This window comes from Cygnus atratus, chromosome 24 (genome assembly GCF_013377495.2).
Source record: "Cygnus atratus isolate AKBS03 ecotype Queensland, Australia chromosome 24, CAtr_DNAZoo_HiC_assembly, whole genome shotgun sequence".
Taxonomy (NCBI): Eukaryota; Metazoa; Chordata; class Aves; order Anseriformes; family Anatidae; genus Cygnus; species Cygnus atratus.
In genome coordinates this window covers 2,874,682-2,900,855 of record NC_066385.1, presented here as the reverse complement: position 1 = coordinate 2,900,855, position 26,174 = coordinate 2,874,682, and the positions used below count along the sequence as shown (strand labels likewise).

At 55.1% G+C, this 26,174-nt stretch overlaps 1 protein-coding gene across 1 annotated transcript in view; it reads left to right on the top strand.

Moving 5' to 3' along the window:
* NFASC (neurofascin) overlaps positions 1-18,466 on the top strand; it is a 48,349-nt gene extending 29,883 nt beyond the window's left edge. The window contains 5 exon segments of the mRNA XM_035561446.1: positions 3,576-3,803; positions 11,971-12,102; positions 12,669-12,738; positions 15,897-15,908; positions 18,235-18,466. Of these exon segments, the coding sequence (XP_035417339.1) occupies positions 3,576-3,803; positions 11,971-12,102; positions 12,669-12,738; positions 15,897-15,908; positions 18,235-18,466 (674 nt within the window).
* The last annotated feature ends 7,708 nt before the right edge of the window (positions 18,467-26,174 follow it).

Sequence of the window (26,174 nt, the reverse complement as noted above, 5' to 3'; positions counted from 1 at the left end):
AGCTGTTGTGGGAGCCAGAGAATGGACGTTGCTACTGCTGGCTTTTTCTCTGGCTTTTCTGGGCATGCTGGGGCTGTTTGAAGCCTCCTTCCTTAGACGCTCCAGTTTTCAGGGTGCTGCTCTGCCCTGCAATTTGAAAAGTGGCCGCCCCTTGTCTGCAGCACCTCCTGCTTTCGGGCAGTGGGGAGATTTTCTTCCCCCAGCCCTCGGGTGAAGGCCAGGTGCGTGGTCCTGCATCTACACACGAGGCAAACGCTGCCAAAGTCCCCGAGTGAACCCGCGAGTGGGGAATGCAGAGAGAGAAATTTGGCTGCTCTGCAAAGCTCGGAACTGCTGCAGCCAGTGAAGTGTTACAGCTGCGTTTTCAGGAGGATGTGCGTGGTTTTGGGAGGGGGATGATCTTCTAACACCGAGCACTTGGTTCGAGCAGGTCTGGAGCTGCCAGCCAGAAGCATCCTTAATGAGCCCTGCCCTGGTCGCAGCGCTGGGGCCCCTGCCCCTCGCTGTCTGGGGGGAGCTCTGATCTTCTGTTGGAGACCGGCTTTGCCTTCCCCCAGACCGAACTCGGCTCTCATTAGGGGATGGATTTCAAAGGCCAGTAAATGCCCCTTATCTTCTCTCCCCCAAATCTACCAGCTGAGCTTTTTCTTCCGCATACATTTTGTATTCAAACACAAATGAGGCTGCAGCTGTGGTTCCTAGGGCAGATGAGGACCAAATCCCCCAGCCCAGCGGGAGCCCCGCTGCCCAGGCTGGCCTCATCCTGCCCGGTGCTGTCCACAGGCAGGCTCTCCTCCTGCCCCTCGTTGACCTCCTGCTTTCTGGAGTCAAAGCTCCCACCTTGTACCCGGTCCCGGTCCTGCCAGCCTCATTCCTAGCCCGGTGCCGACGCACGCAGCCGATCTCACGGGGACTTGATGGGCGTGAGCCCGCGTTACCCTGATGCGATGCGATAGCCCCGCTCATGGGGAGTGTTTCCAGGAGAGCTCGTGCTCTGCTGGAGCAGCGTGGGCAAATCCCTCCTGGCACCACCATCGGCCAGGATTGGGATGCCCGGATCAGGCAATCACAGGAGGGCTGCTGGCACCGTGGCATCCAGGAGAGCTCCGTGCAGCGGGATACATCCCACAGGCAGCGTGGCTCTGCTCATAAGGCAGGATGATGCTCCCCTCTACAAGGGATATCTTACCCCAGATCATCTCTGCCCGTCTAGGGGAGCGTTAACAAGGGCTCTCGCCTTCTGCTAAAGCCTCTGCAGCAGCGCCAGGCGATGCCCACAGTCTGCTGGGGTGCTGCACGGGAGCGGCGTGGCGCAGTGACGTGCACCAGGGCTGGGAGCTGGCTGTTGGAGCAGCTTTTCCTGCAGCTCCTGCCCTTCAGCAAGTTGCTCGGTGCCTTGGTGGGTTGTCTTCTCCTTAGCTGTGAATCGAGGATTCACAGAGGAGCTGCATTAGCTAATAAGGTTGTGGTACTATTAGCTAATAATACCACAGCCCCACTGTGCAGGGTTATCGTGGGCATTGCAAGCCCAAGTTGAGGACTTGCAGCGCGATCGCACTCACAGTAACCCCACTAATCACTTAACCTCCTGAAAAATGCCATGAATCAGCAGATGGCTGGTCCTGCCTCCCAGCCCAAGAATGGCGTTTGCAATGTAAGCCTCAGGACACAGGAAAGCGAAGGCTTGGTAAAAACTGGGTGAGCGAAAGCAATGCAGACCAGCACCCCCCCACCCTCCCCCCACTGCCACGGCTCAGCCAGGTCAGGGCCGGCTTTGTGATGCCACGTGCACCCCCGAGGACAAAGTCGTGCAATTCTCCCACCCAGCCTGGCTCCCATCACCGTCGCTGCCGTCTGTCGCGGGTGGGTCGGCTCCGTCGCACGAGGCCGGGGTGGGAGGGAGGCGGCTGCTCCATCCCGCTGCTGCTCCATCGGGCGCTGTGCTGCTGCATGAGGCTCTGCGAGGCGCCGTCGGTCGGTCCCTACGGTGGCGAGGTGCACGCCGCGGGGTCGTGCTGGCCATGCCCTGGGGACGTGCCTGTAACTGTGGTTTTATTGCAGCTGCGCACAGTAGGGAGCTGGACGGCCTCACCTGCTGCGCTCCTCTGCCCTGGGACTGCTGGAAGGGCTCAGATTTTGAGGGGGCCACCCTGGGGCCTTAGCTCTGGCCTTTCTGAATGGTCTCTGGTGTATTCGTAGCCTTGAAGGGATGCTCACTCCCATGCAAGCTGAGCTGGGACTGGCTTGGTGATAAAGCAAGCCCTGGCTTTGCTCTGGGACACTTTTTAAAGCACTTTCCTAGAGCTATTCTCATTTGGGTGATATTTGCAATAGCCATTTTCATTTGCCTGATGGGGATTTGTAATCCCTTGATCTACAGAAGAGTAAGTAAATACAATTTAATGCAAGCACCACAGGATTTCATTTACCTTAGGCAGTTTAAGCAGCTCTCCAGATGCATTTTCTGCTGGCAGCTTTTCAGGCAGTAGGGCAAATAGTCTTTACAGAGCGATGCCCTTTCATACCTGAGGGCATTCAGCAATAGTTTCCAATGCCCCTTCCACCAGCCATGAGACCAGTGCTGTTGCTAGCTCCTGTTTCCCATTCGTGACAGCCAGCTACAGCCCCTGCATCAGCCACAGGCTCTGTTCCTGCTCACAGCAAGAATTGCAGCCCTGAGCCAAGCCGAAGCCACAAAGCCGAACAGGCACCTTATGGCCTCCTCCAGCCGGCTCAAGCCCGTGCACCCTCCTTTGGTGGCGCTCAGGACCCTGTGCAACCACACCAAGAGGTGTGCGCAATGTGCACCTTTACCCTTTTGCTCACCCATGTGGGTGGGGGCAAACAAGGGCTATTTAGAAACCAAATTGTGCAGACTTTTCCCCTGGAAATCTTAGGGCATGCCAAGCCCTTTGTCCTAATTTAAATGTAAATGGTGAGGGGCGGTGATGGCACAGTAACAGACAGCACTCACCGAAGAGCTAAGGCCCCAGCAGTGCTAAGGCTGCTTCATCACCAGGCTGCAGGACCAGCGCAGAGACCAGCAGGGAAGGACGCAGCTAAGCCGCAGGCCAAATTGGCAGCTCAAAAATGCTGGAGGTGTCGTCCAGGGGCTGCTGAATTAGTGTAATCGTGGCTTTCCTGCTCCAGGACAAATTGGATGGTGGTGTTTTAAGAGTTCGGTCCCGTTCCTTATTTTGGAGAGCCTGGAGAGCTCTCAGCTGAAGGGGGTGATGGGTTTGAGCAGCCCACCCTGTTCATCCCCCCCAACAAACCCTGCTCAGTGTTGCCCTTCGGTGCCTGCAGCACCGTGCAGCCCAGGAGGGGCTGGCAGAGGGGTGGGAGGCAGAGCGCAGGCGGCGGAGCTGCTGGGTGGCTGGCGCACGCCGGGCGGGCACAGGAGCAGGGGCTGGGTGCCGCTCACCCCTCGCCCGCTCCCTGCTCGCCCCCGGTTATGGAAGGGGAAAGACCTCCAGGTCTGCATGGTGCCGTGCTCGGCGTTGGGAATGGCGAGGGCGAGCCCGAGGAGACGTAACCGCTTCTCCACAGCCAGTGTCTGCGTTTCCCTCTGCCAGCCGCAACCTGGTTGCCTCCAACTGCAATCGATCTAACCAGCCCTACGGCAACCCCAACCACTACAACTGCCACACCTACCACCACCACCGACACCACCACCACCGATACCACCACCACCGACACCACCACCACCACTACAGCTGCCACCACTCTGCCCGCCACCACCGTCGCAAGCACCACAACAACTACAGAGAGGGCTCCGGCAGCCACCACAAAGCAGGAGCTGGGTACTGCGCTTTCCTTTTCCTCTTCCCCCCTTGAAACCTACCGGGGCCTTGCCCCCTTCTCGCTCAGAGCCAGGATTGATAACAGGCACGGGCGAAGCCTCACCCATGTGGTGAAAGGCACCCCGTGCTCCGGGAATGGCTTTGCAATCCGGAGGTGGCACAGACTCGGGGATTAAGGCTCGGGGAGGCTGCGCCACCCTCCTGGTCCCAGTCCCTCTGGCCAACAAACAAAGGGATAACACAGCTCTCCCTGTGGTGTCATGCTTCTGAATTAGTGTGAGGGTCAGGAAAGAGGTAGAAGACCCTACAAAGTACTATTTTTGCCGTTACAAAGGGGTTCTGTTACTACTATAGATGTCACTTCAAATTTAGCCCATCGTCTGTTAGCTAAGAGAGCTGTCAGGGCTCATAGGAGCCGTTTGGGTCGTGGTACTGCTGCTCTCTGCAACGCGACCTAGTCAGAGCCCCAGGGAACCTGGGGAGGTGGCGGAAGCCACAGCCCCCAGCTCTGCTCCTGGGATGTACCAGGTCCAGAGAAAGCATGCAGGCAGCTGGAGCAGGGGATCCAGCGGGTCTGGTGGAGGCATGGTCTCTGCTCTGTGTGTTTTACTGATGGCTACGGAGAGAGGCAGCCCTCGGAGCCCTGCTCTTAAAAGCACTGCAGTAACAGGACCTGTGGTTAATAAACTATGGAGTTGTAGCCAGGTTATTCAAAAAGGAACCAAGCTCATAGCAAAAGGAATTCAGTTACGTAGTAATAGGATGCACTCAAAAACGCAAGTGCTGCCCTAACAAAATCAGTTTAAAAACTGGTGCAAGGGAGCGAGATGCAGCCTTGGCGCTACGTACGAGGGCTCAGTAACGAAGCAGTTTCACGAGATCGTTACCACAATGCAGTCACAGCTCAGCGAGCACATGGGAAGCGCTGCTAATTGCAAACGGGCGATTATCTGCCCACGCTGCAGCCAAGGGGAACGGGAGGGAAAGAGGCAGAGAAACAAAAAGCAGTCGGGGAGTGGCACGAGGAACAGCGCGGGTCCCAAACAGCCCTGGGGACACAAGCCCAGAGCTCGAGCCGTAATGCAGGCAGACAGGGGGCCTGCGTGGCAGCGCAGGTTGGGGCTGCAGGGGGGCTCTGGGTCACGTTCCCCCCCCCGCCCCGGCATTAGGGGCTCCGCTGCCCTTTCCCAAAAGTCACATAGCTGCCCTCCTTCCAGGCATGGAAGTTACTCATTGGTGTTTTGTCAAACCAAAGCCTGAGCTACGTCCCGAAGTAAATAATAATACTAAAATTGAGGTGCAATTTCTCTGAAAGCTCTTAAAGCACACTGAGCTAGTGGCTTAGCTCCACCTCGCCAGAAATAGAAGTTCATCCGCTCTCCAAAGCAATGTCGACAATCCTCAACTTCAAAATCAGAAACGAGTGACTTCATTGCCCCACTGGCTGTCTCTAGACCCAGTAACATAAAAATATTCTCTCCCAGCTGTGGTAGTGAGTCCGTGCCCGCCCATGCGTGCATCTTGCGTTCGTTTAGGCACGGGCTTAGCCAGGTTTCTCTGCAGACTGAGGTCTTCAGAGAAGCGCCACGGAGGTCTTCGGACTTCCAAGCTAAACTGAATGCAGTTGGACTTCAACGCCAACATGCAATGAGCTATTGATAGCGAACACTCCCCCCCCCCCCCCCAAAAGGTTTGGCCTTAAGGCTCTTGTAAGAAACAAATGTGGCCTCAGACATGCTTGTAGGTATCGAAGCATTAACTTTAGGAATGATTTTGTAAGATTTTACCGGTACCGGATGCTAGGTGAGCTCTCATTTCTGTCTAATCCGAAATACTAACTCCTCTTCTAACCTGTCCACCAGACACCAATGGATCGTCCATATGGGACATAAGAGCTTTGGCTAATAGTAACTGGGCAAACATCACCTGGAGCCACAATTACTCTGCAGGAACTGACTTTGTGGTTAAGTATATCACCAGTAAGCATCAGATCGCATGGGGACTCTATAGGGTTGTGATGCCATTAGAGATCCTGCCAGCTCTCAAGGCTGCAATCCGTAATGCAGTCTTAATTACTGTGTGTTCAATGATGCTCTGTGGCCACGTGGAGGGGAGAGGAGGTGGCAGGATGTGGTTTTAGCCATTTAGAGAGCACCAGAAGTATTCCTGGTGACTCCCAGGAGATTCCCCCCTCCTTGCGCTGATGGTCACGAGATGCTTGTATGCACGAACCATGAATGTGTTTAGTTCATTGAGCTGGGCTCCATGTGGGCTCAGTGTAAAGAGCCTTTGAAAATATAAATGTGTATATATGAACGGGGACAAAACTTGTACAGAAAACAAATCTACATAAATTGGAGGGGCTTTATATACCTTTGAAGGGCTTGCTGAGCCTGGAGCTGGCAGAATCACCTCTGATCCCAAACCTCCTGGCGTATCGGATGTCGTTGTCTCTTGCAATTGTAAGGCTGTACGTAGTCAGGAAACTCCAAGTCAGTACCTCTGCTTTTAGTACTTGTTTGGAAAAGACAATTACATGTTATTGGTTGTATTTCATTTTATTTTTTAATAGATAGGCAGCGATTAATGCTGCTTATCTCTGACTTTATTTCCCAGCCATTTCAGTCTTATTGTCTGGTATGCTGGTTTTAAATTGGCATTTAAAATAAGCCAACTGCACCTAGCCATCAACAGTGAACCACTTTTGGCCGTTTACAGCGCTAAGAGATGACCTTGCTGACGACTTGAAACAGTTCTGAAGGCACAGCCAGTGCCTGGTCTCGCGCTGCAGACAGAGCAGGATGTGCTGGGGAAGGAGACCCTTTTCCCCTTCTGAACTATTTTCCATGATTCAGGCTCCAAAGCCTGAAGGCCGAGTCCCCGAGCTCCCAAGGCTCCCCTTCCAGCCCCATGGGATGCCGGCGATGCCCCCGGGAGCAGCCACATCCCAGCTGGGGTGAGTGGGCTCGTGTGCTCGCTGCAGCGTCCAGCTGCCCACCAGCCTCAACCCACAGGCAAAACCCTTTGATCAGCTGAAAGGCACCAGGCAAATTCCAGCCTGATTGCTTTAAAAAAAAACAAGTATCCAGACCTGAAGCTGGGCAGATAAAGGATCTGTCAGGACTTCAAAGCAGGGAGCGATCTCCTCAATAGCTCCTGGTGTTTGTTTCAGTACGGCAAGCAGGGATGCAGCAAAGCCCCCACTCTCTTCCTGCACTGCTGTTTTTATCCTATTCCCAGTGAGTACTAATCACGGCGCCGTTAATAGCTCCTTGACCATCGAGCCGTGTTATTTCTGCTCGGTGCCTGGGGCTAGCACAATGCATCACCTGCAGTGCCAACGAGGTAATCTCGCCGAGCCTCCCGCGGCTGGGTTTGATGTGCGGTTTCTGTTTCTCAGGTAACAAGACAGAGAAATCCATCCCCGTTAAAGCTCAGACCCCCTCCTCTGTGCAGCTGGCGAATCTGACGCCGGGGATGGTGTACAAGCTGTGGGTATTCCCCATATGGTCTAGCCCCAGCGAGCACTCGTACATAACCTTTACCACCAGCTCAGGTGAGAGGGGCTCCAGCCCCGGGGCGCGTCCGCGGCATGTCACTGCGTGTCCACGGGGGCACCGGCGTGGTGGCGGGAGGGGATCGAGCACGGCGCAGCCCTCGCCCACCAGCCCGTCCCTGCCCTTGTTAAGGAGCTGCCCGAGCAGCCAAAAAGCCCCGGCAGGGTGCAAGGAAGGGTTTGGAAGGAGGGCAGGGACCACGCTGGGGTCGGCAGGTCGCTGCGCTCGAAGCCCTGTGACCGCATGTGCGCATCGCATCTCGGTGCCTCGGCGCACGGCCGGACCCCGGGGTTGTGGCAGACAGAGGTGAGGGGCAGCACCGGGGTGCTGCGTTTGTAGGCAGCCTCTTTTAGAGCCATGCACGGCACATGCACAGGGCTTTTCAGCGAGATGACAAGCAGGTCTGCTTCCCCCGGCAACTTTGCATTTAATTGCGCAAGCAATTTGCCAGGCTTATCACCTCGGTGATTTTTAGAGCTCCCTAATTACGGGCTTCCTACACTGCCCACTGGATGCCACAGAAGTGCCCTTACCGCCTTGCACAGGCGCTGAATCAGGCTTTCTGCATTTATAAAGCTTCTCCGTTCACACTCGAGTTTCAGTAAATCACAACAACCAAAACTTCCTTCGTGCCACCGGCAGGTTTTGCCGTAGGAATCTGTGCGCGATGCTGTCAGAGTGGGGGTCTGAACGCTGAAACGCCAAGGAGCAAGCAGCACCGCAGCAGCCCACGCTGACAAATGCAGTAGGTAGAGGCTGCAATTTGCAAAGAACTGGAATTGTTTTGCTAAGACCCAGCCGCGTGGTGATGGAAAGCTCCAGCACTTCCCGGGCTCTTTGCTCAGAAGCAAAGTGTCCGTCCTGGGCAAGGGGGGGCTGCAGCGGGAGCAGAAGCTCTCCCCACCCCACCCCACGCATTCGGAGTCCAAAACGCTGGCGAGCCGTGACTCCAGCAGTAATTCTCTGATACGCTGGGTTGACACAGGGACAGGTGGCAGCTGCGAGTCCTCCTCCCTGCCTCCCGCTGCCCAGCACTGATAAAAAACCAGCGCCCGCTGACCATGGGCACGGCACGCAGCCTCTCCGGGGAGATGTGTTGCATTTCGTGTCTGCTTCCAGCCCCTCACCTGACTCTGAAATCACCACCAGCCCCCTCACCCACAGCGTGCAGCATCTTTCGGGATTGCTGCTCCCCGGTTCGGACCCGTCTCTTCTCTTTTCTTGCTTTTCCCCGCGTTGGGAGCGGAGGTAGAGGAGGCAGCCCCCTGCGCCACAGGCACCAAGGGGCAGGGAATCATTAGGAAGAAAAAAAAGAAGCAATATCCTTGGCTGATTGATGCTGGCAGTCTCGGCGTGTCTATCTTCTGTAATTTAGGGGTTCCTACCGCTACTATTGAAACTAGAGGCTTGGCTGCCTTTGTCCCCGTGATGGAGGCTGAGTGGTGACCTGAGCCCCGGCACCGTGGGAGCCGCAGAGCTCTCGCCGTCCTTGCATGCACAAACGCTGCAGATCCATTTCTTCGCTGGCTGGATTCTGCTGACACGAGCGCTCAGCCCCCGCTGACAATCATATGCTGTCAGGAATGCTGTCGATAAAAAAGCCCTGTTCATTTCGCTTTTTGTTTTTAATGTTTTGCAAATAGCTCTTCTAATGGTTTCTTCAGCGTGAACACAGATAAATACGCAGTCCGTGTGCACCAGCACTTCTCTTCTGCTTAACTTGACAGCTCCGTATCCCAACAGGGCTCTTCCCAACAGTAAATGCCACTTCAAAACTACAAATATAGCTTATAGAGCTTAATGTAAAGATATCTTCTTAAAAAAAAAAGGTAAAAGGTAAAACACTGGAAGGGGGATCCGTGTGGGACTGCAGCTAGTGAGACTTCACACACCAACAGTCTGCTGTACAAATAATGCCTAAATGTCGCTGACCTGCTGCTGTTATACAGGCAGCTTTGCAATTGGCATATAAACTGTGACTGTTAGGTAACCCTTTTTTCTGCCACAAGATTATAATTACTTTTAAAAAAGTCACCGTAGCTGCATTTCAAATCAATAGCTGTTCAATTACACAGCTGCTTTCCACTGCTTACCCTCGGCGCTGGCCTTACGTTAGAGCAAATCCAAACGGCCTCTCTGACAGCCACGTACTTAATCCTCCCTTTCTGAATGCTGCAATGACAGTCACTCGTTTACTCTAAATACAAGATTGCTGTGCCTATAATTTTGTCGGCATGTGTTGCTTTTTTGGGAAGGATGGCAATTACACCTCTACCCTACCGGTGCCCCAATCCTGCTGCAGGAGCCCCCAGGGACTCGGTACTGAGAAGCCTCCCCCCCGTGCACAACTCAGCCCCGACCCGGTGGCACGAAGCGCACCTCTCAGGATGCTTTGGCTCTTCAGACTCTGCAGGCCCCCTTAATTCTCCCTTAGCACTGCTTTGTGCAAAAATCCCATCCCACCAGGATTGCTTACCCGACCTCCTCCCGTTTCCAAGCTCTCCATTAGAGCTTCATTCCCCCTTCCTCCCTGGGCACTCAGCTAATTGAATCCAGATCCCGGCTCCTTTCTGTTCTAATCTCATTCTCTCCGTTATAAAGTGCATCTTCCTGCACCACACAGCTCAGGTTGGTTTAAGGTAAATATTGAGCGGGGCAGCATTAAAGGGAAAAGCAGCACAAGAGAGCCGGGGTACCTGCAGGCAGCCCACCCCCACCAAAAAAGCAACACCAGCACAGAGCGTTCTGCATCCAACACCATTTCTTTAGCAAACGGCCCTTCCTTGTCCTTCTCCTTTATCTGGGGATGTCCCTGGGCCATGTTTTGGCTGCAGTTCCCTCCTGACAGCATGCCTTAGATTTCACCTTCAGGAAAGCCCCTGGTACCTGGGGACACTTTGGAGGACTAAGTGGCTTGCAGCCCTGAACTGCTGTGGTTTGGGAAGTTTACCGATTCAACCCTTTTTTAACGTCGTCATCTCTGTTACAAGAGCCTTCCATTCCCAGCACATCACCGGAGGGCTGCCTTTCCTGCTCCCTGTGTGAGCAGCTCCTTGTCCTCTGGGGCTGTTACTGAACCAGCCCAGGAGGTGCTGGGCACCCTCCGGGGGTGACTCCGGGGTTTTCGGCACCGTCCTGGGGTTGGCGATGGGAACCAGCTGCAAAACCTCACCTCTGGTTGTAGCTGTCCTAACCACTGCCCTACCTCTCCAGCCTCTTTAGAAGCTGTATCTGTGTCTAATCAGCCAAGCACGGGCACAACCTTCTCTGCCAGGGCCGTGCCTCCGCTATCCATAGGAGGTGGTGGGTTTAAAATTGGATTATTTCAAGACAGGTACATGAGATGGTTGCTTGTGTTGCCTCAGCTCTGCCTGGGCGGTCCTGTTGGCTGGACTTGACTTATTTAATTAAACAAGGCAAAGCATCCAGGACAGCAGCACAGCCCTTCTCAGCACTCTGCAGCGCCAAAGCAGCCAATTCAGGTAGCAGCAGCGATCTCATTTCAAGTTGTTTTTTGTCCCATGGACGCCAACGAAGGATGCTCGCTGCAATGTCCTTCCCATTCTGGACAAACCCCACTAAGTCCCAGCTCGATCCCGTCCAGCTCTGACCTCCCCTGCTCGCGCCAGGACGACCTCGCTCCGTTTGCTGCGCGGTCTGGTTAAATTTAGCCCCCTGCTGCGCTGAAGGTTATTTTCTCCTCTGCTCTGTCTTCCTGAATACCAAGCGCATGTCAATGAGAGCCAGAAAATGGCAGCTTGGTGCTATTTATAGGACACAGATTTGTCTGGCTGACCGTGCACGGGAGCTGCACGCAACAAGGCAGAGCACGTTCGGGGACAGGACACCTCTCCTTGCTTGGCGTCAGCCCCGCGGACGCTCGGCAGCCTCGCAGGGCGATGGAGCGGTGCTGTAAAGACTTTCACGCGCTACCAGACCACAGCGCAGCAAGCTGGGACGTCCCTCGAGGACCTGGGGCCAAGGCTCTGTGCCCACCCCATGTCCCCGCTCGTGTCTAGCCACATCCCGGTGGCCTCCACGTCTCCTTGCCCAGCTTCCCATGGCTGCTGGGACCCCGTGCCCACGGCAGGACACGGTGCCCATGCCCTCTGCAGCTCTCCTTGCTGCGGCAATGCAGGCTCCTCCAGCTCCAGGCTGCTGCTGAGCTCCTCAGGGCTGCTCAGCATCACTCCACACCGGGGATCACATCCTGAGCTACGGTCCGGGCGCTTTTATTTCAGACCTTTTTCCAGAAGCTACCTCCGAGGCGGCTTTCAGGCACAGGAACGCAAGATCAAATCTGTTACCCAGCTTCTTTTGCCATTATTTTCAATGCCCTTTTCTCACTGGTCTGTGCTAGGTTTTACTTTATGCCGTGACCCTTTGCTGTTTGCAGCTCCTGCTAAAACGTTGAGTTGACCTACCATTAAAAAAAGCCCCAGATCCCCGTGCTACGGTCTCAGATAACCCAGTCAGCACACACACAAACAAACGCAGTGCTAAAGCCAGGTCCTTTTTAAACCTGTGGACTGAATCCTTCTAGTCATTTATTTCTCTCCATTGTCCTCGTCTTCCCTTATAGCTTTTTTTCCCTTCAATTTTCTTCCCAGCTTATACCAAGAACCACGTGGACATCGCGACCCAGGGCTGGTTCATCGGGCTGATGTGTGCCATAGCTCTCCTGGTCCTCATTCTGCTGATAGTTTGCTTCATTAAGAGGAGCAGAGGAGGGAAGTACCCAGGTAAGAGCTCCGCGCGGCAGCTTTTGTGCCCGTGGATTCAATATCCGCAGGTTTCCGGGGGCTAATCCAATTGTGCTGGTCTCAAATACACGCCCGTGATTACGAGCACTTTCCTCCCTCCATAGTGGGAACATTATTATTACTGGGAAGCATTTTAGTTCATTAAAGGTCAGCGAGGGCTCTGGGCTGTGCAGGAGGCACGTCGCGGAGCTGGACGCCCCTGCACTGTGTGACCCGACCTCTATTCTGCAAATTTGCTCGTCCTCATCTAGAAAGAGGCCTTTTCAGACAAAAGCCTCGTTCCATTTTTGCAAAGCGCAGCCAAGGCCTAGGAAAAGCCACCCGTTTACACACCCTCTCTGGCCACCTTCAGTGCCTGTGCCCCGGTGCCACCGCGGCAGTGGTTTTTGGGGACAAGCCCGCGAGCCCTCCAGCTGCGGGGTTTTAGCGGGTCCCTTCGCCCTTCGCCCTGCAGGCATTTCACAAAGCCTCTGCTGCTCCCCTGTGAAGCTTTCACCCTCCCTGCTGCTTTTTAACACCCGTGTTGGGGCTGTGCTTGCTTCCAGTGCGAGACAATAAAGACGAGCACCTAAACCCCGAAGACAAGAACGTAGAAGACGGCTCGTTCGACTACAGGTATGCTCCCACGCGGCATGCGGACCCCGCCACCACGTCCCCCCATCAGCCCCGCTCCCCAGCCATCACAGACCTCACCGCGCTACCCCTCCGCAGCCCCCCGGGGCCACGCAGCCTCCCCGGTTGTTTCTCCCACCTTCCTCCTCCTGCCTCCTTCTCTCTGCAAGTCCTGTGCCAAAGGGACCGGCTCCTGCCCAAAGCCCCGGGGCAGGAAGCAAGCCGAGGGCCTGCTGCAAGGTGTCCTTCTGCCCCATCCCTCAGCCCGGCAGGATCGGCCCAGGCAGAGAGCTGGGACTTTGGGACCTGGGACACGGCTCTTAGCAAGTGCAGATCAACCCTCGTGGCACCCCCCCAGCACACGGAAAAACCAAAACCAAAAAACCACAAAAGTCAGCTCCCGAAGCAGCCTGAGGATATCTCAGGGGCATCGCCCCGCAGCTCAGCCACTTTCCTACTCGTAAGGCAGAATCCAGGGGAAAAATGCCCAAAGTTACGTTCAGATCAGCTCTGAAAGCATGCGAGTTCGCTTACTTGGGGTCTGCCTGACTTCAAAGCGAGGTTTTTTTGTAAGGTCCCTGGGGAAACCCTTCAGAAGCAGAGCTTGGAGATTAGCCGTGCTCCTGCCCAAAGTGCTCTGATTTCCCCTGACCAGCCACTTTCAGACCAAATGGCATCCTCTGAAGGGCACCAGCCACTTTTCCTCCAGAAAAAAAAAAACACCTCCTGGGAGGTTTCAGAGGGGCACCAGCATTCTTCCTCCCAGCCCTTTCAGTGTCACGCAGCGCTCGTGCCTCCGCTGCTGGGGGCGGCTGCCTGCAGGAGCAGGCGCAGGCAACGCCGGCAGCTCTCAGAGCGTTGCCCACACCCGACAGACGGCAGGGATGCTCCGCAGCCTCTGAGCACCTCCAGCGTGCCGTGCTTCTCCTCCAAGAATTAAAACGAACCTTTCCACGTGAGCTGGATCCAAAGCCCAATTAGGCTGGTGGGAGTTCTCCCTCCTGACTTCCAGCAGGGGTTAATTAAGCGCCGTGTCGTTACCCTAGCACTACAAATTGATGCAGCCAGGATAGGAGGAAGTTACTTACGATTCAGGAAGGGATGTAACGGGGCACGTGTTCCACCAGACTTTGGGGGAAGCAAAATGAATGGAGCTGCCTGCCCACAGTGCACAAAGGGAAATGGGACAACCGCAGGCTTCCATGGCACCCCGTTTATATGGGCAGCAGTGTGGTAACCAGATTTCAGTAGGGACTGATTTTTTCAGAGGAAGTCATGAGCCCAAAGCTCCCCAGTTTTATGGGATATATTTATATATATATAAATAAATAAATAAATAAACAAATATGTTGCAGAATAGATATAAACCCTCAGTGGGAACCCAAGTAAGCACGCTGCAGGAAAGGGTCACCTTTCTTTATTGCCTTCCACAGTATGGGGTCAAAACCTTCAAGCCATGAATACAATGGCTTTCCTTAATACAGAAAATAATAATTTAATACAGAAAATGCACTGCTATTGTCCATACTTTGACCAAAGCAGCTCCCCTTAACTCCCTGAGTCAGGACAGCGATCCTCTTGGCTCCCCAGTTTGTGGGATGGGCTGACACCTGCAGCACAACAGCGCAGGCAATGGGAAGGAGTGGGGTAAATCCTTCATCCTAAAACACAGCAGCTCCTGCTGGGCTGTGTCTCAGCCTCTTCTTGGCAGCCCCACTGCCAAGAGCGTGCAGGCAGTGGAAGGGCACCAACCGGGACCTTGGGCACAGTTCCCACAGGAATGACCGAAGTGCAGGAGGCTGAAGGGTTTGGCTTCGGGTTTTTGGGGTCAATACCCATAGGTGTGAGTTTTTGCCACGTTACTGGCAGTGGACATAACTTTTGGAGGAGGCCTGTCTAGTCGCAGAATATCACACCAACAACGTGCCGTGGGAGGCTGGGATTTGCTAAAGCAGGGCAAGATCCCCCCTTCAGAGGGGGGTCCCGCTGGGAAGGGGGCAGCGTGCAGTGCGCAGCTTTTGGGGCAGACCCTCCAAGATGCTCCAGCATTTTTCATCACCATCCCACAGACAAGATGGGAGTAAAAAAGCAGCCAAAGGTAAACCACCACCACGATGTCCGTGAGCTTTGCCCCCCATCAGGACCACCAGGTTTCCTGGGAGAACGCCGGGAGGCTCCCACCCAGGAGGCAGAAAGGAAGGTGAACTTGAAGGATTGATAGGAAACGCTGTTGGCTGATTAAGATTCAAAATGATTGCAACGCTAGGCTCAAGGAGGATAGCAATTAGTATTTCAAGCAAGGACAGGATCTGAGCTGACGTGAGTTCTTCCTTGGTTCCCCTCCCCACCTCCACATGGCATGTCTGAGACGCTCTCATCATATCTCACGTCCTTAATGCCCCGTGCATGCGACTTGCAAATCTCTGCAGCCTATAATTAAGAGATACTGTCACATCTTTCTGTTCCACTAACAGAATAATGGTTTTCCTGGGCAGAGGCTAAGCTGAGAAGCTTATTTTCAACGCAGGAGACCATTATCCTTGGACAATGCTCGGTGCCCATGACTGTGCCTCATTATACCAAATGCTCAAAAGCTGCACGTGGGGGAGCCGGCTGGAAACCTGGGCTGCCGGGAAGGGAAAGTTTTGTGGGTTTTTTACCTTCTGGGCTCCAGTTCAGCTCTGGCTCAGGACAGGATCCTGTGGCACAGTCCCATGCCCCGCAGGCAGCTCAGCACCCGGCGCAGCAGCAACCAGGACCGGCGGACACGGCGCTGTCGCCAGCTCCGTGAGGGGCACCAACATCACCGCGGTGCGGGAACCCAGCAGAGGGATGGAGGGGACACCGAGAGGTCCCTTTGGCGCAGCCTGACCCAAAGGGCTCGTGTGCCACCTCTGCCATCCGCTGCTGCTCCGGATCGGCTACCTCGGTGCAGCCGGAGGGGCTCACCCAGCTCGGACCCATCACCCGGCTCCATTTGGTATAACGAGGCAATCGGCTCCATGAGGAATGCAGTGACTTTTTGTTTGGGTTTTTAGCACTGCCCCTGTGAATGCATACCTCATCATATCTCTCTCTGATCAGGCTCTTTCTGCTTCTCTCTGTTTTATTCCCATTCTTTCTTCTCCTTTTCACCTGGTCTATCCACATGGACCATGAAGGTCTCTTGAAAGGTAGGACCACGTGCTGCCAGAAGTCCGGCACATTTAGCTTTTTTTTTGGTTGTTTTTCCTTACTCCTTTTTGCAATTTGTTTCTTTCACAGCCGAAACTCTCCCTTCCCCTCCCTACCCCCATATACCCGCCTCCACCTAACACATTAAACAAGACACCCCCCCTACCTCCTGCTGGGCTTGGGGGTACCCCCGTGCCCCACCAGCTGCATTTTGCTCGGAGATGCTCCAGGGCACCCCCGAGCACCAGCCAGGCCCCCCCTCGGGCCAGTCCCTCCACGTGCAGCGGGACCTGGGGATGGTGGCAAGGGACACGAGCGAAAAAGCTGGATCCTAACCGCCCAGCACGCTCTGCCTCAGCCCTGAAAATCCTCCCCCTGGCTCCAGCCTCCCATCCCAATGATTTACGGCACTCAGGACGACGTTTCCCAAATGGTCACGAGCTGGGTGCTCTGGTCCTCTAATGCGCCCATCAGCAAACCCCACAGAAATCCATTTTAACAGGGTTATGTCGCATCATTGTGCTGATGAGGATCTGCTTCACCCTCCTAATGCACTAACAGGATGAACGGTGCTGGAGAGAGGTAAAACCAGGGGCAGGTTCGGGAAATGTAGTGCCGGGCTGTCTGGCACTGCGGAGCCCACATTAGGGAAAAACCTGGTTCTAGATCCAGTTTCGACTGAACCCACCCCAAATCTTGGGAAAGGATGTTTTAAATAAAGGGGTCTGGGTTTTGCCACTCTCTGCTTGACATTAATTGGACTTTCTAACCACCAGTCCTGCTTGCAGACTGAATTCTCCCCCCTCCCGCCCTCCAGAAGGAGCCGCTTACAAAGCTAACAAGTTATTATTTATTGTGATGCCAAGTTAACACGAGGTCGCCAATATTGGGTTTGTATTCCTGCTTAATTTACAAAGTGCTGATGTAAGGAAACGCGGTACAAAGCTGCAAGCTGTGCTGTGGGACACCAAATTCCTCTCCCACTGTAGAGCTGCTGCCATTAAGGGAATGGCAAGGGAGAGATGTAACGCCTTCCCCGGGCTGCTCCCGTGGCTGAAGAGCATTTTGCTCCTTGGCCCCGGCTGCGTGTTAGCCGTGCCTCCATCAGACATACCTTGGTGTGGGCACTGGCGATCCAAAGGGCGAATCCTGAGACGCTATTTTAATGAAAAACGGCCCCAGACTCAAGAGGCTACAGGAGACTTTTTTTTTTTTTTTCAAAAAGCCCAACAAACAGGAGGCTGAATTACTTTTTTGATTGATGACTCTGCAAATACAGCACTGAAATACAATTTTTTGACCACTTTTGAGAAAAGCAAAGAGCAGGGTAGAGTGCCACACCGGGAGGTGAGCCTGCCGAGGCCAGGACTAAAACAAAACGAAATACACAGAGACAGGAACGGTGGGGAGGAAAAACATTTAAGATACTTAAGTGATTTCTTTAGGTGTATTACACAATTTGCATGCTGAACAAGCTCAAACATGAACTAATGACTAATTGATATGAAAATTAATTTTTATACAAAGCAACCCACTCATCCTCGATGCAATACAATCTTTATTTATGAGGTACCAGTCCTTGCCCTCTGGAGAGAAAACAGCTTTTCCCCAATTTTTTGTTAAAAGGTTTCTTTAAAAGGTTGCTTTTTCCTGTGGGTCAGACTATTTATTTTTCAGTGACCTGGCTTAATCTTTCTAAGTGAAAAAGAGAAAAGGATAAAGAATTGAGCAAACAAGCTCAGATACTCAGAAATAAGCCTGGAAAGGTAAATTCCCACGAGTTTTGGACGCTGCACAGAACTTGGCATCCCGTACGTGCCCCTCGCAGTGCTTTGAGAGTTCTCCCCGTTGCATGGAGCTACCTAAACTACAGAGCGGGGTTTTTCCAGGGAAAGCTGGGAGCGAAGCTCACTAAACTAAGGTTACACCAAGGTCGGCTAAAACGCTAGGAGAAAGAAAGAAAATCAGCGATGACAAGGGAAGGATATTTACAACGTACATCCAGTTGGGCTGATCTGAGCAACCGATGTCATACGGGCATAAAAAATCGCTTTTTAGAAAGAAAAAGCGTGCAGGCTGGGCTCGCAGAAGCACCAGGCACAGCACCAAAAGGCAGCTGTGGGGCTCGGTCACCGAGGTGGCTGTGTCCTGTCCCCACCGCTCGGGGCGGTCGGAGGCACCCACCTTCCTCCTGCCGTGGCAGCCCCCGCTCAGCACAGCCGCCCGCTGGGTTTAGGTGTGAATATCCAGCCCTTGGTTTGTAGCCGCCTCCCTTGCGAGCCCCGTTCTCAACCCTTGCTGTGTCTGTCTGTCTTGTGCCACCAGCGACGAAGACAACAAGCCCCTGCCCAACAGCCAGACGTCCCTGGACGGCACGATAAAGCAGCAGGAGAGCGACGACAGCTTGGTGGACTACGGCGAGGGGGGCGAGGGGCAGTTCAACGAAGACGGCTCCTTCATCGGGCAGTACACGGTGAAGAAGGACAAGGAGGAGACGGAAGGCAACGAGAGCTCGGAAGCCACGTCCCCAGTCAATGCTATCTACTCGCTGGCATAGCGCAGGACACTGGCACCACGAACAGCCTGAGGGGTTTGTAGTGGGTGGGGGTTCACCAACAGCCGCCGCCGCCACTACCTCCAACACAACCGTGTGAACAACCAAGGACATTTAAAGAAAAAAATAAGAAAAAAAATAAGAAAAAAAAAGAAAAAAAAATAATCCAAGCAAACAGGCAGACCAGGTGGCTGCCGACGCCATCTTATCCTTCGCAAACAAGCAAATGGCAAGGACTCCCGAGGCGCGGTCGGGCTGGAGCTGGAATCGGAGCTGAAGCGCGGGGCTGGAGGAGGCGCGGGGTGCAGGAGAGGGGTGCAGGGAGCAGGAGCACTGCAGCCAGCTCCCCCAGGTCCTTTTTGTTCTTTCAGGAGGGAGCGAAAATTCTGTTTAATATTTATAGGAAGGTTCCAAATAACTGGGAAAAAAGGAATTCGGGGGAGGGAAGAGGGCTGAGCAGAACACCAAGAGCATCAGAAACGCGTGAAAGAAAAGGAGAGCGGTCGATATTTGGGCACCACCCCCACGGCGCAGTACTACAGTGACGTCCATCCTCACGCAGCACCTTGCCCATAGCCTCTCCCAAGCCTCCCTCCTGAAAGACCAAGCAGCACCTCAGCTGGGAACCCGCTGGGACCGCGCCGTGCCTCGTGTGGGTGCTGAGCCTCCATGTCCGTGTCCCCTGGGGGCCACCCTCCACCTCCAGGTGGCTCGGGGGAGTCCCTGGAGGATGAGGAACAGCAGATGAGCCAGTGGGGTTTGCTGCAGGACGGCCGGGTGCCGCTCGCCCGCCAAGCCCGGGTGAGGCTCACTCGCCAGGGTAACAGCACCGCTTGCCTGGGGAACCACAGGCAAACCATTTTCTTTTACTCTTTGCTTTGTAAGAAGCTGGGGGAAAAGTGCCCCCAGACCATGCCTGCTTTCTTTTAAAGGCAACTCCATAAACCTTATGTAGCAAAGAGGGAGTGGAAGCAGGACCAGTATTAACAAAGGACGAGGGGACCAGAAATTGCTTATTTAAGAAAAAAAAAAAAAAAAAAAAAACAACAGAAAAAATGACCACAAACACACACGAACAGCCAACCACTCGGTCAGGCCGAGAAGCACCCACGGGGACCAGGCAGCAGATCCCTGCCATCGCCCTGCGCTGCAGCTCCGGAGCCCGGCAGGGACACGGCCACGCGTCCCTTGGGGACAGTGCTGGGGATGGCACTGAGCTCCTTGTCCCCCCCCAGCAGCAGGGGCTGCTCCAGGCCGAGAGTTCCCAGTCCACCCCTCCTCCTACCGTCTTACAGTGGCCTTTCCCCCCCTCGATCAATCAGCCTGAGAGACACTTCCACGCGCGCGGAACCCGCCTCCGCTCCGTTATTTTACATATCAAGAAAATGCAATTTAGGTTAAACCCGTTAGCACGCCGCAACCAAGCGTCTCGGGTAGGAGTGCTCCTTCACATGCCTTACACAGCTTCGAACTTCCCGGGAAGTTTTAACGAACTGATCCTAACCCCCACACCGCTTCCGCGCCCCTAAGGCGGCGGGCGATCCGCCGGCCCCGTAGGAGTAGGACACTGGGAGCTGTCCCAGCGGAGACCGCATGGATCCTTGTAGAGGGTAGAGTTTTCTAACAGACAGTACGTAGTGGCCAACGCCGTGTGTATCCTCCCACTTCCTGCACTTTCGAAACCAAAGGTACCTTCGCGGAGAGAGATCGGATTTCTTCGGACCATTTCATGGATGTCGAATGATGTTAGGATGGATTTTTCTTTCGTTTCTTTCCTACGGAGGAGGGTTTTGTTCAGCTTAATGGATTAAATGCAATAGGATTAAAGCAATTATTCTTTTAGCTTGCAAGCTGGTTTGCTACGAAGACATATTGCTAACAAGAATAATTCTACTAATATGGATTGCTCACATGTACTTTGCCACCTTCTTGAAGCTGCTAACGGCACAACGACCCTGCGCTTCGGGGAAGGGAGCCTGGGCCGGGTCAGCACCACGCAGAGAGAACGGGAGAGAGCTGGAAGGGAACGGAGCAGCAGCGTCACCCCCGTGTAGAGGCGTTGATGCGATCCCATTCCCACCGCTGCGCTTGAAGGAGAGCATCCCCCAGCCCACCCAGCAGTCGCCTTCAGTTTTTAAGCAGACACATTAAGCTCGATGTAACGCGGCTCTCGGTCACGGGAATCGCCAACGTGACAGCCCACGGCTGTCCTTACAGCGGCGCTGAGTTTGCATAACGTGGAGAGAGCAACCTGCAGCCTTCGCCACCCAGCAGCAGGCTCTGGGCACAGAAATTCTCCCTGCTTTGTCTCTCTGCTTGGCAGACCGGCTGCTCACAGGGACCAGGAATCTTTCGGCTACCATACGACATCTCCAACCCTCGAGGAAGCTGGTCAGGCATCCCTGGAAGCAGGGTGGTCTGTGCCGTGTGTCTGTATTACGTGCCATCTGTATTAAAGCCTCTGTTTGTGTCCTGCCGTTAACCACAGCTTTACTCAGCAAACCTCTCCGGGTCCTGTTGGAAGCAGAGCAGCGCTCACCACGCGGCTTTTCCATGCGTGCCCAGCAAACCACGGCCTCGGCGAGCAGGGAACGAGCTGGGCTCAGCCTGGCCGAGCCCCAGAAAGCTCCTACAGAAACACCGACGGGCCCTGAGCATCGCCGTGCTTGTGAGCATGCAGGCAAGGAATGCGATGCCTGTGGAGGGCCTGTGAATTACTTGTGGGCTCGTACTGGCTGCATGTAAAATTACTCAAAAATTGTAAGATATAATGATTTTTGTTTAACTATATTTCATTGCAACTTCCCCTAAAGTTTCAGCGGGGATCAGCAGGGTCCCTGCGGGGAGGTGCAGGAGGGCTCAGTTGCCCCCAGGGTGTCCATCGAGGGGTGCTTGTCCCTCGCCAGGACCCGCACAGCCTCTCCAGAGCAGGACACACTCTGACCTCTTCTGCAAAAGATGCATCTTCACCAAGGAGCTGAATTAGGAGCAAATACTTAAAAAATTAAAAATATAAATAGAGAGAGGTGAGCCAGACCCAAATCAAAGAGCTCTTAGAAGCTGGAGAAAAGTAATTTGGGTCCAACTCCAACCTAGCAAATTTGAGCCTGTTTCTAGAATAGCCTGAGCCGTGCTGTGGGTTTGGAGACCGGCTCTGCTGGGAGCATCCAGGCACGGCCCCCCCGAAACACAGCACGTAGCTTTGTGACGTCCTTCGTGCGCACGGCCAGCTGGCACCGACCACAGGGGCACGAGCACGGGACAGCAGAGAGCAGTTGCTGCTTTGCTGTGGTCGAGGCTGCTCCTCTCCCCTCTGGAGTGACGTTGTAGTGAGACAGAAGCTGCGGGAACCACCAAGATTTGGTACGAGCCCCCCAAAACCCTGCTCACGGAAACACCGACAGCCCACCCCATCTGCAAGCCAGGTCCCAGCATCCCCACACTCACACCCCCTGTCCAGCACTGCCTTCTTGCAGAGGAAAGCCCCAAGCCCACGCAGAGCGGCCACTTCTGCCCCTGGAGATGGATCCGGCCACGGGGAGCTGCTTTAAGCCACCGGGTGAGAGGCAGCCCCCTGCTATGGGGCCGGGGCAAAGGGACAGCCAGGCAGCAGCACCACTCAGCTGCCCCATCCATCCCTCACCTGCCCCAACCATCCCTCGCCTGCCCCATCCCGTCCCATCCCTCCCATCCCATCCCCTTCCAGCAGCTGCCTCCCCTTGGCGCAGGTCCCCGCGGCGCTGCGAGTCCACCGTGCAGCGTAACGTCGCCGTGCCAGGCTAAGTTGTGTACTAGCAGCAAATGGTTTCAGTTAAGCAATAAAAAATAAACCAACATTGTAAACGTCACAAATAATAATAAAAAACCCCCACCCATCTTCTATTTCTTGCACTACGACCTGTTTTATTGAGGGAAATAACTGCTTTTCTGGTCCTAACAGAGCACCCGCTGCATCAGTAGCTCCCCCTGCCCAGCACCACCCGTCCCTCCGTGTCCTACGCCAGTGGGCATCGGGCTCTGGTTGTCCAACGCAGTCTAACCCCGTGTCAGACACACACCACAAACCTCTTCCTTTGCAGTTCCGAGTTTTCAACGTTTGTTTCTTCTGCTCACACCACAAAGAAAATATTGGGCTGTTTTGTTTTTCTTTCGTTTGTAAATATCTCTCCATCCATCCTCTCTGTAAAACCTCCTGGTTGGTCTCAAGTATTCTATGTATTTATTTGCCTTTTTTTTTTTAAGCAAAAAAGAAAACAAACACCTTTGTGTTAACCCACTCGTCCCAATGAGAAATGTGTATCTGAAGCTGTAAAATTAACACTTTACAGCAAGAAGATTTATGGACTCCAGAAAAAGTGTTTAATATAAGGACTTATAAACTGACTGCATGAGAGGTGAAAGAAGGCCAAAATACTCAGATATCATTTTTTTTGAATCACTGTAAAAAGAAAAGACTGGATTTTTTGTATAGAGAACACTAAACATATAATAAAACATTGTTCAAAACTCACGCTAAGCCTGCGCTTCGTGTCCAGCAGCTTCCAGCCCCACGCAGCCGGTGACACCGCCCCGTCCCCTGGTGTCACCACCCGGTTTGGCCCCATCCGCGCCCCCAGCCCTTCCCCAGAAGCCCGACCAGAGCCCAGAAATTGTGGTGGGACTCTGTCGGTTGAAAGTTGGACTCGATGACCTTGAAGGTCTTTTCCAACCTAAATGTTTTTATGATTGTCCAAGAGGGGAGGTGGTGGCACAACGGGACTGTGCCCCAGCCCAAAGCGCCCCGCGTCCTTCCCACGGCTCGGTGGCCCAGCTGGGGAAAATGTGACCGAGCAGTTTAAAAACCTCAGCTTACCCCCTGTGACCCTGCGCAGCCAGCCCTCGCGGTACCTCGGCAAAGCCCTGCGCCAAGACTCACGCCCTGCGTGCTTTGCTTTGGGAAGCATCGCCCCCAGCCAGGCGCAGGGGCTGAGCACAGCTCAGGACCGTGCCGAGAGGCGAGAGCAGCAGCCAGGGTGCTGGGACTGGAGCTCCTGCGTGGCTCCTCGGCCCAGCACGGTGTTTCTGCAGGGGACAGGTTGCAAAGCCCGTGCTAACTCAGCGCAGCAGCTCCCGCATCCCAAGGCACCGGGACGAGGTGCTGCCTCTGCTCCTGCTGTGCCCGCATCTCGCTGCACAGCGCCCTGCGAGCAGCCTGGGCGGGCAGCCGGGTGAGCGAGGTGCGAGGCGGCCAGCTTCACTTCTGCTCGACCCATCGGCAGGCTGCAAACACCTGCAGCCCGCTGCAAGAAGCGGGTCTGCTCCCATTAGGGGAACCACCCCAAGAGCAGCAGTGACCGCTCTCGGTGGCCTGCATGGGAGCACAAAGCCCTCACCAACCACTCGGAGGCCGACGAAGCCTTGGTGCAGCCAACAGCGCCCCTTCCATGCAGGGAAACTGAGGCACAGAAGTGTAAGGCTTGCAAGCCAGCCCAGCAGCCACATCCAGTCCCTGGCGCCCTGGGTGCATGTGGTGCTGGCGGGCGGCTCAGCCACGCTGCAAACCACAGCTCTGCCTCCCTCCCAGTGCTGACCACAGCACAAATACCCTCAAGCAGTCCAGAGAAGCTGCAGCAGGGAGCCCCCACGGCCCAGCAGACATACGTGGGAGCACCAGGGTTTAACTCAAGCCCCCCCCGGACCCGACAGCTCCTGGCAGAGGAGCTCTGCCCCTCCCCGGGGCCATTCCTGCACTTCCCGGCCTTCCCCGCCTGCCCCCGAGGCTCCGGAGTGCTCTTAGCAGCAGCTCCCTCGTGCAAAGCCTTGCCGAGAACGGGCTGAAGGAAGGGGGAAAACACAAGGCTATTTCGCTAATGAAGATGTAATTGCTGCGGTCCTCGCTAATAGGATGAGAGTATTAATGTTTCCTGCTCCAGAGCTGCGGCGCAGGCTTTATCCCCCCCTGCCCACCCCCTGAGGAAGAAAAGCTCCTCTGCAGGTCCAGGAGAGCTCCCCAGCACTTACTGGGGCAGTGGAGGGACCAGCCACACTCGGTCCCCACCCTAAAGCCCTTTGGGATGTGGAAGGACGAAGCAGGAATCGCACTTAGCCTTGATGCAGAAGTTCACACCAGCTGGATCCCAGGGATCCCTTAAAACCTTTGGGGATCCCCAAAAATCCCATAAAACCTTTGTCCTGCGTCCAAAGCAATAGGAACCGAGGGCTGAGCTTCCAAGTCCTGTGCAGGTGGAGGAGCTGTGGGGCCTCAGAGGATGGTGTCGGGTGGTGACACAGCCAAATGGGGCTTTAAAAAGCATCCCCGAGCGACACCAGGACTCAGCCCAACGCAGCCCCCTCGGCGACCTGGATTAGCAGCTGCCAAAAAATAACCAAACTGATTTTGATTTCACCTCCAGCCATCCCGAAGCATCCACACCTCGGTGACTCCTGTCCCAGCAGAGGCACCGACCTTGTGGCCACCCTCTCTGCTGCCCCATCAACTCACAACAAAACCCCTCTGAACCAGGTGGGCTCAGCCAGGAGGACCCTAAAGACGACCTAAAACCCCTCGTTTCCCCACCCTGCCCCGCTCCCACCACTCATGCTGCAAAAAGCAATTTTATTGCCCCGAAGCGAGCGACACGGGACCCGTCCTCATCCTCACGATCGATGCAGGGAGAGACACGCACGCATTAGTGCTCGGCCCTTTTTATGGCATGCTAACGACACCCACTTCTCCCCTGACCTCTGCCTGCCCGGTGGGGCAGCAGGGCCTGGATCCATGCCGCCAGACCGCCCCGATTGCCCTCGGAGGGGACAGCTCCAGCTCCACCCATCCCCATTACTGTAGCTAAAAGCCGTCCTCCATCAGCTCTGGAAATATTCAAGGGAGCCCTTACGGAGCTGTTTCCCCCCCCCCAGCTGCCATCACTGTGGTCTCAGTGCATGTCTGCATCAGGACAAACACCCGAGGGGCAGCGATGCCCTTGTAAGGAGCAGAGAAACCCCCAGGGAGCTGCCAGAGCAGGGAGGGAGGAGAGCAGCAGGACCCCCCCCACCCCCCCCCGCCCTCCATCCACGGGCACTTCACCGCCCTTGGGTTCCCTCTGCTCGGTGCCTCCACCAGTCCTGCTGGGCAGGCAGCAGGGTGCAGGATCTCGCCCCGTTCTTCCTTTCTGTCCACCAAAAGTGAGTGGAAAAGCGATGCGTGATGGCAGGGAGCAGTGGAAGCCCGCTGGCACGTTCACGCGCACACCTCCGCGAGGCGGTGGTGCCCATCACGGAGCACCGGCCGCCCCAGCAAGGGCTGCAGGAGGGGCCGTGTCCCGTTTCTGCTGGACTCACCCCAAAACAGCAGCTGAGAGCAGAGGAGGGAGGGCAGGGAGGACCGGGCGGCATCCTCCCCGCCGTGCGCCCCGGCGCGCTCCCGCCTGTGCCCGTCTGGCTGGAGGAGTCTGGACCACTGGAGCTTTGCCAATCAATAGGGATACTAATGCCTTAATTACTCCTCCGTAATTGCAGGCCATTAACCTGTGGACAGCCCGGTGCCCATTGATCTCCTTCCGTCATTAGCAGGCGTGTGCCGGAGCTGAGCGGGAGGGAAGGCTCGGGGCAGCCGTGCCACCTCCCCACCGCTCTGCTCCCGCTTCGCCCCGATGCGATCGGAACCGGCTCCTTCTGCCAGACCTCAGTGCCCAGAGGGTGTCACAGAGGAGGTCCTGGAGCGTCCCTGTTA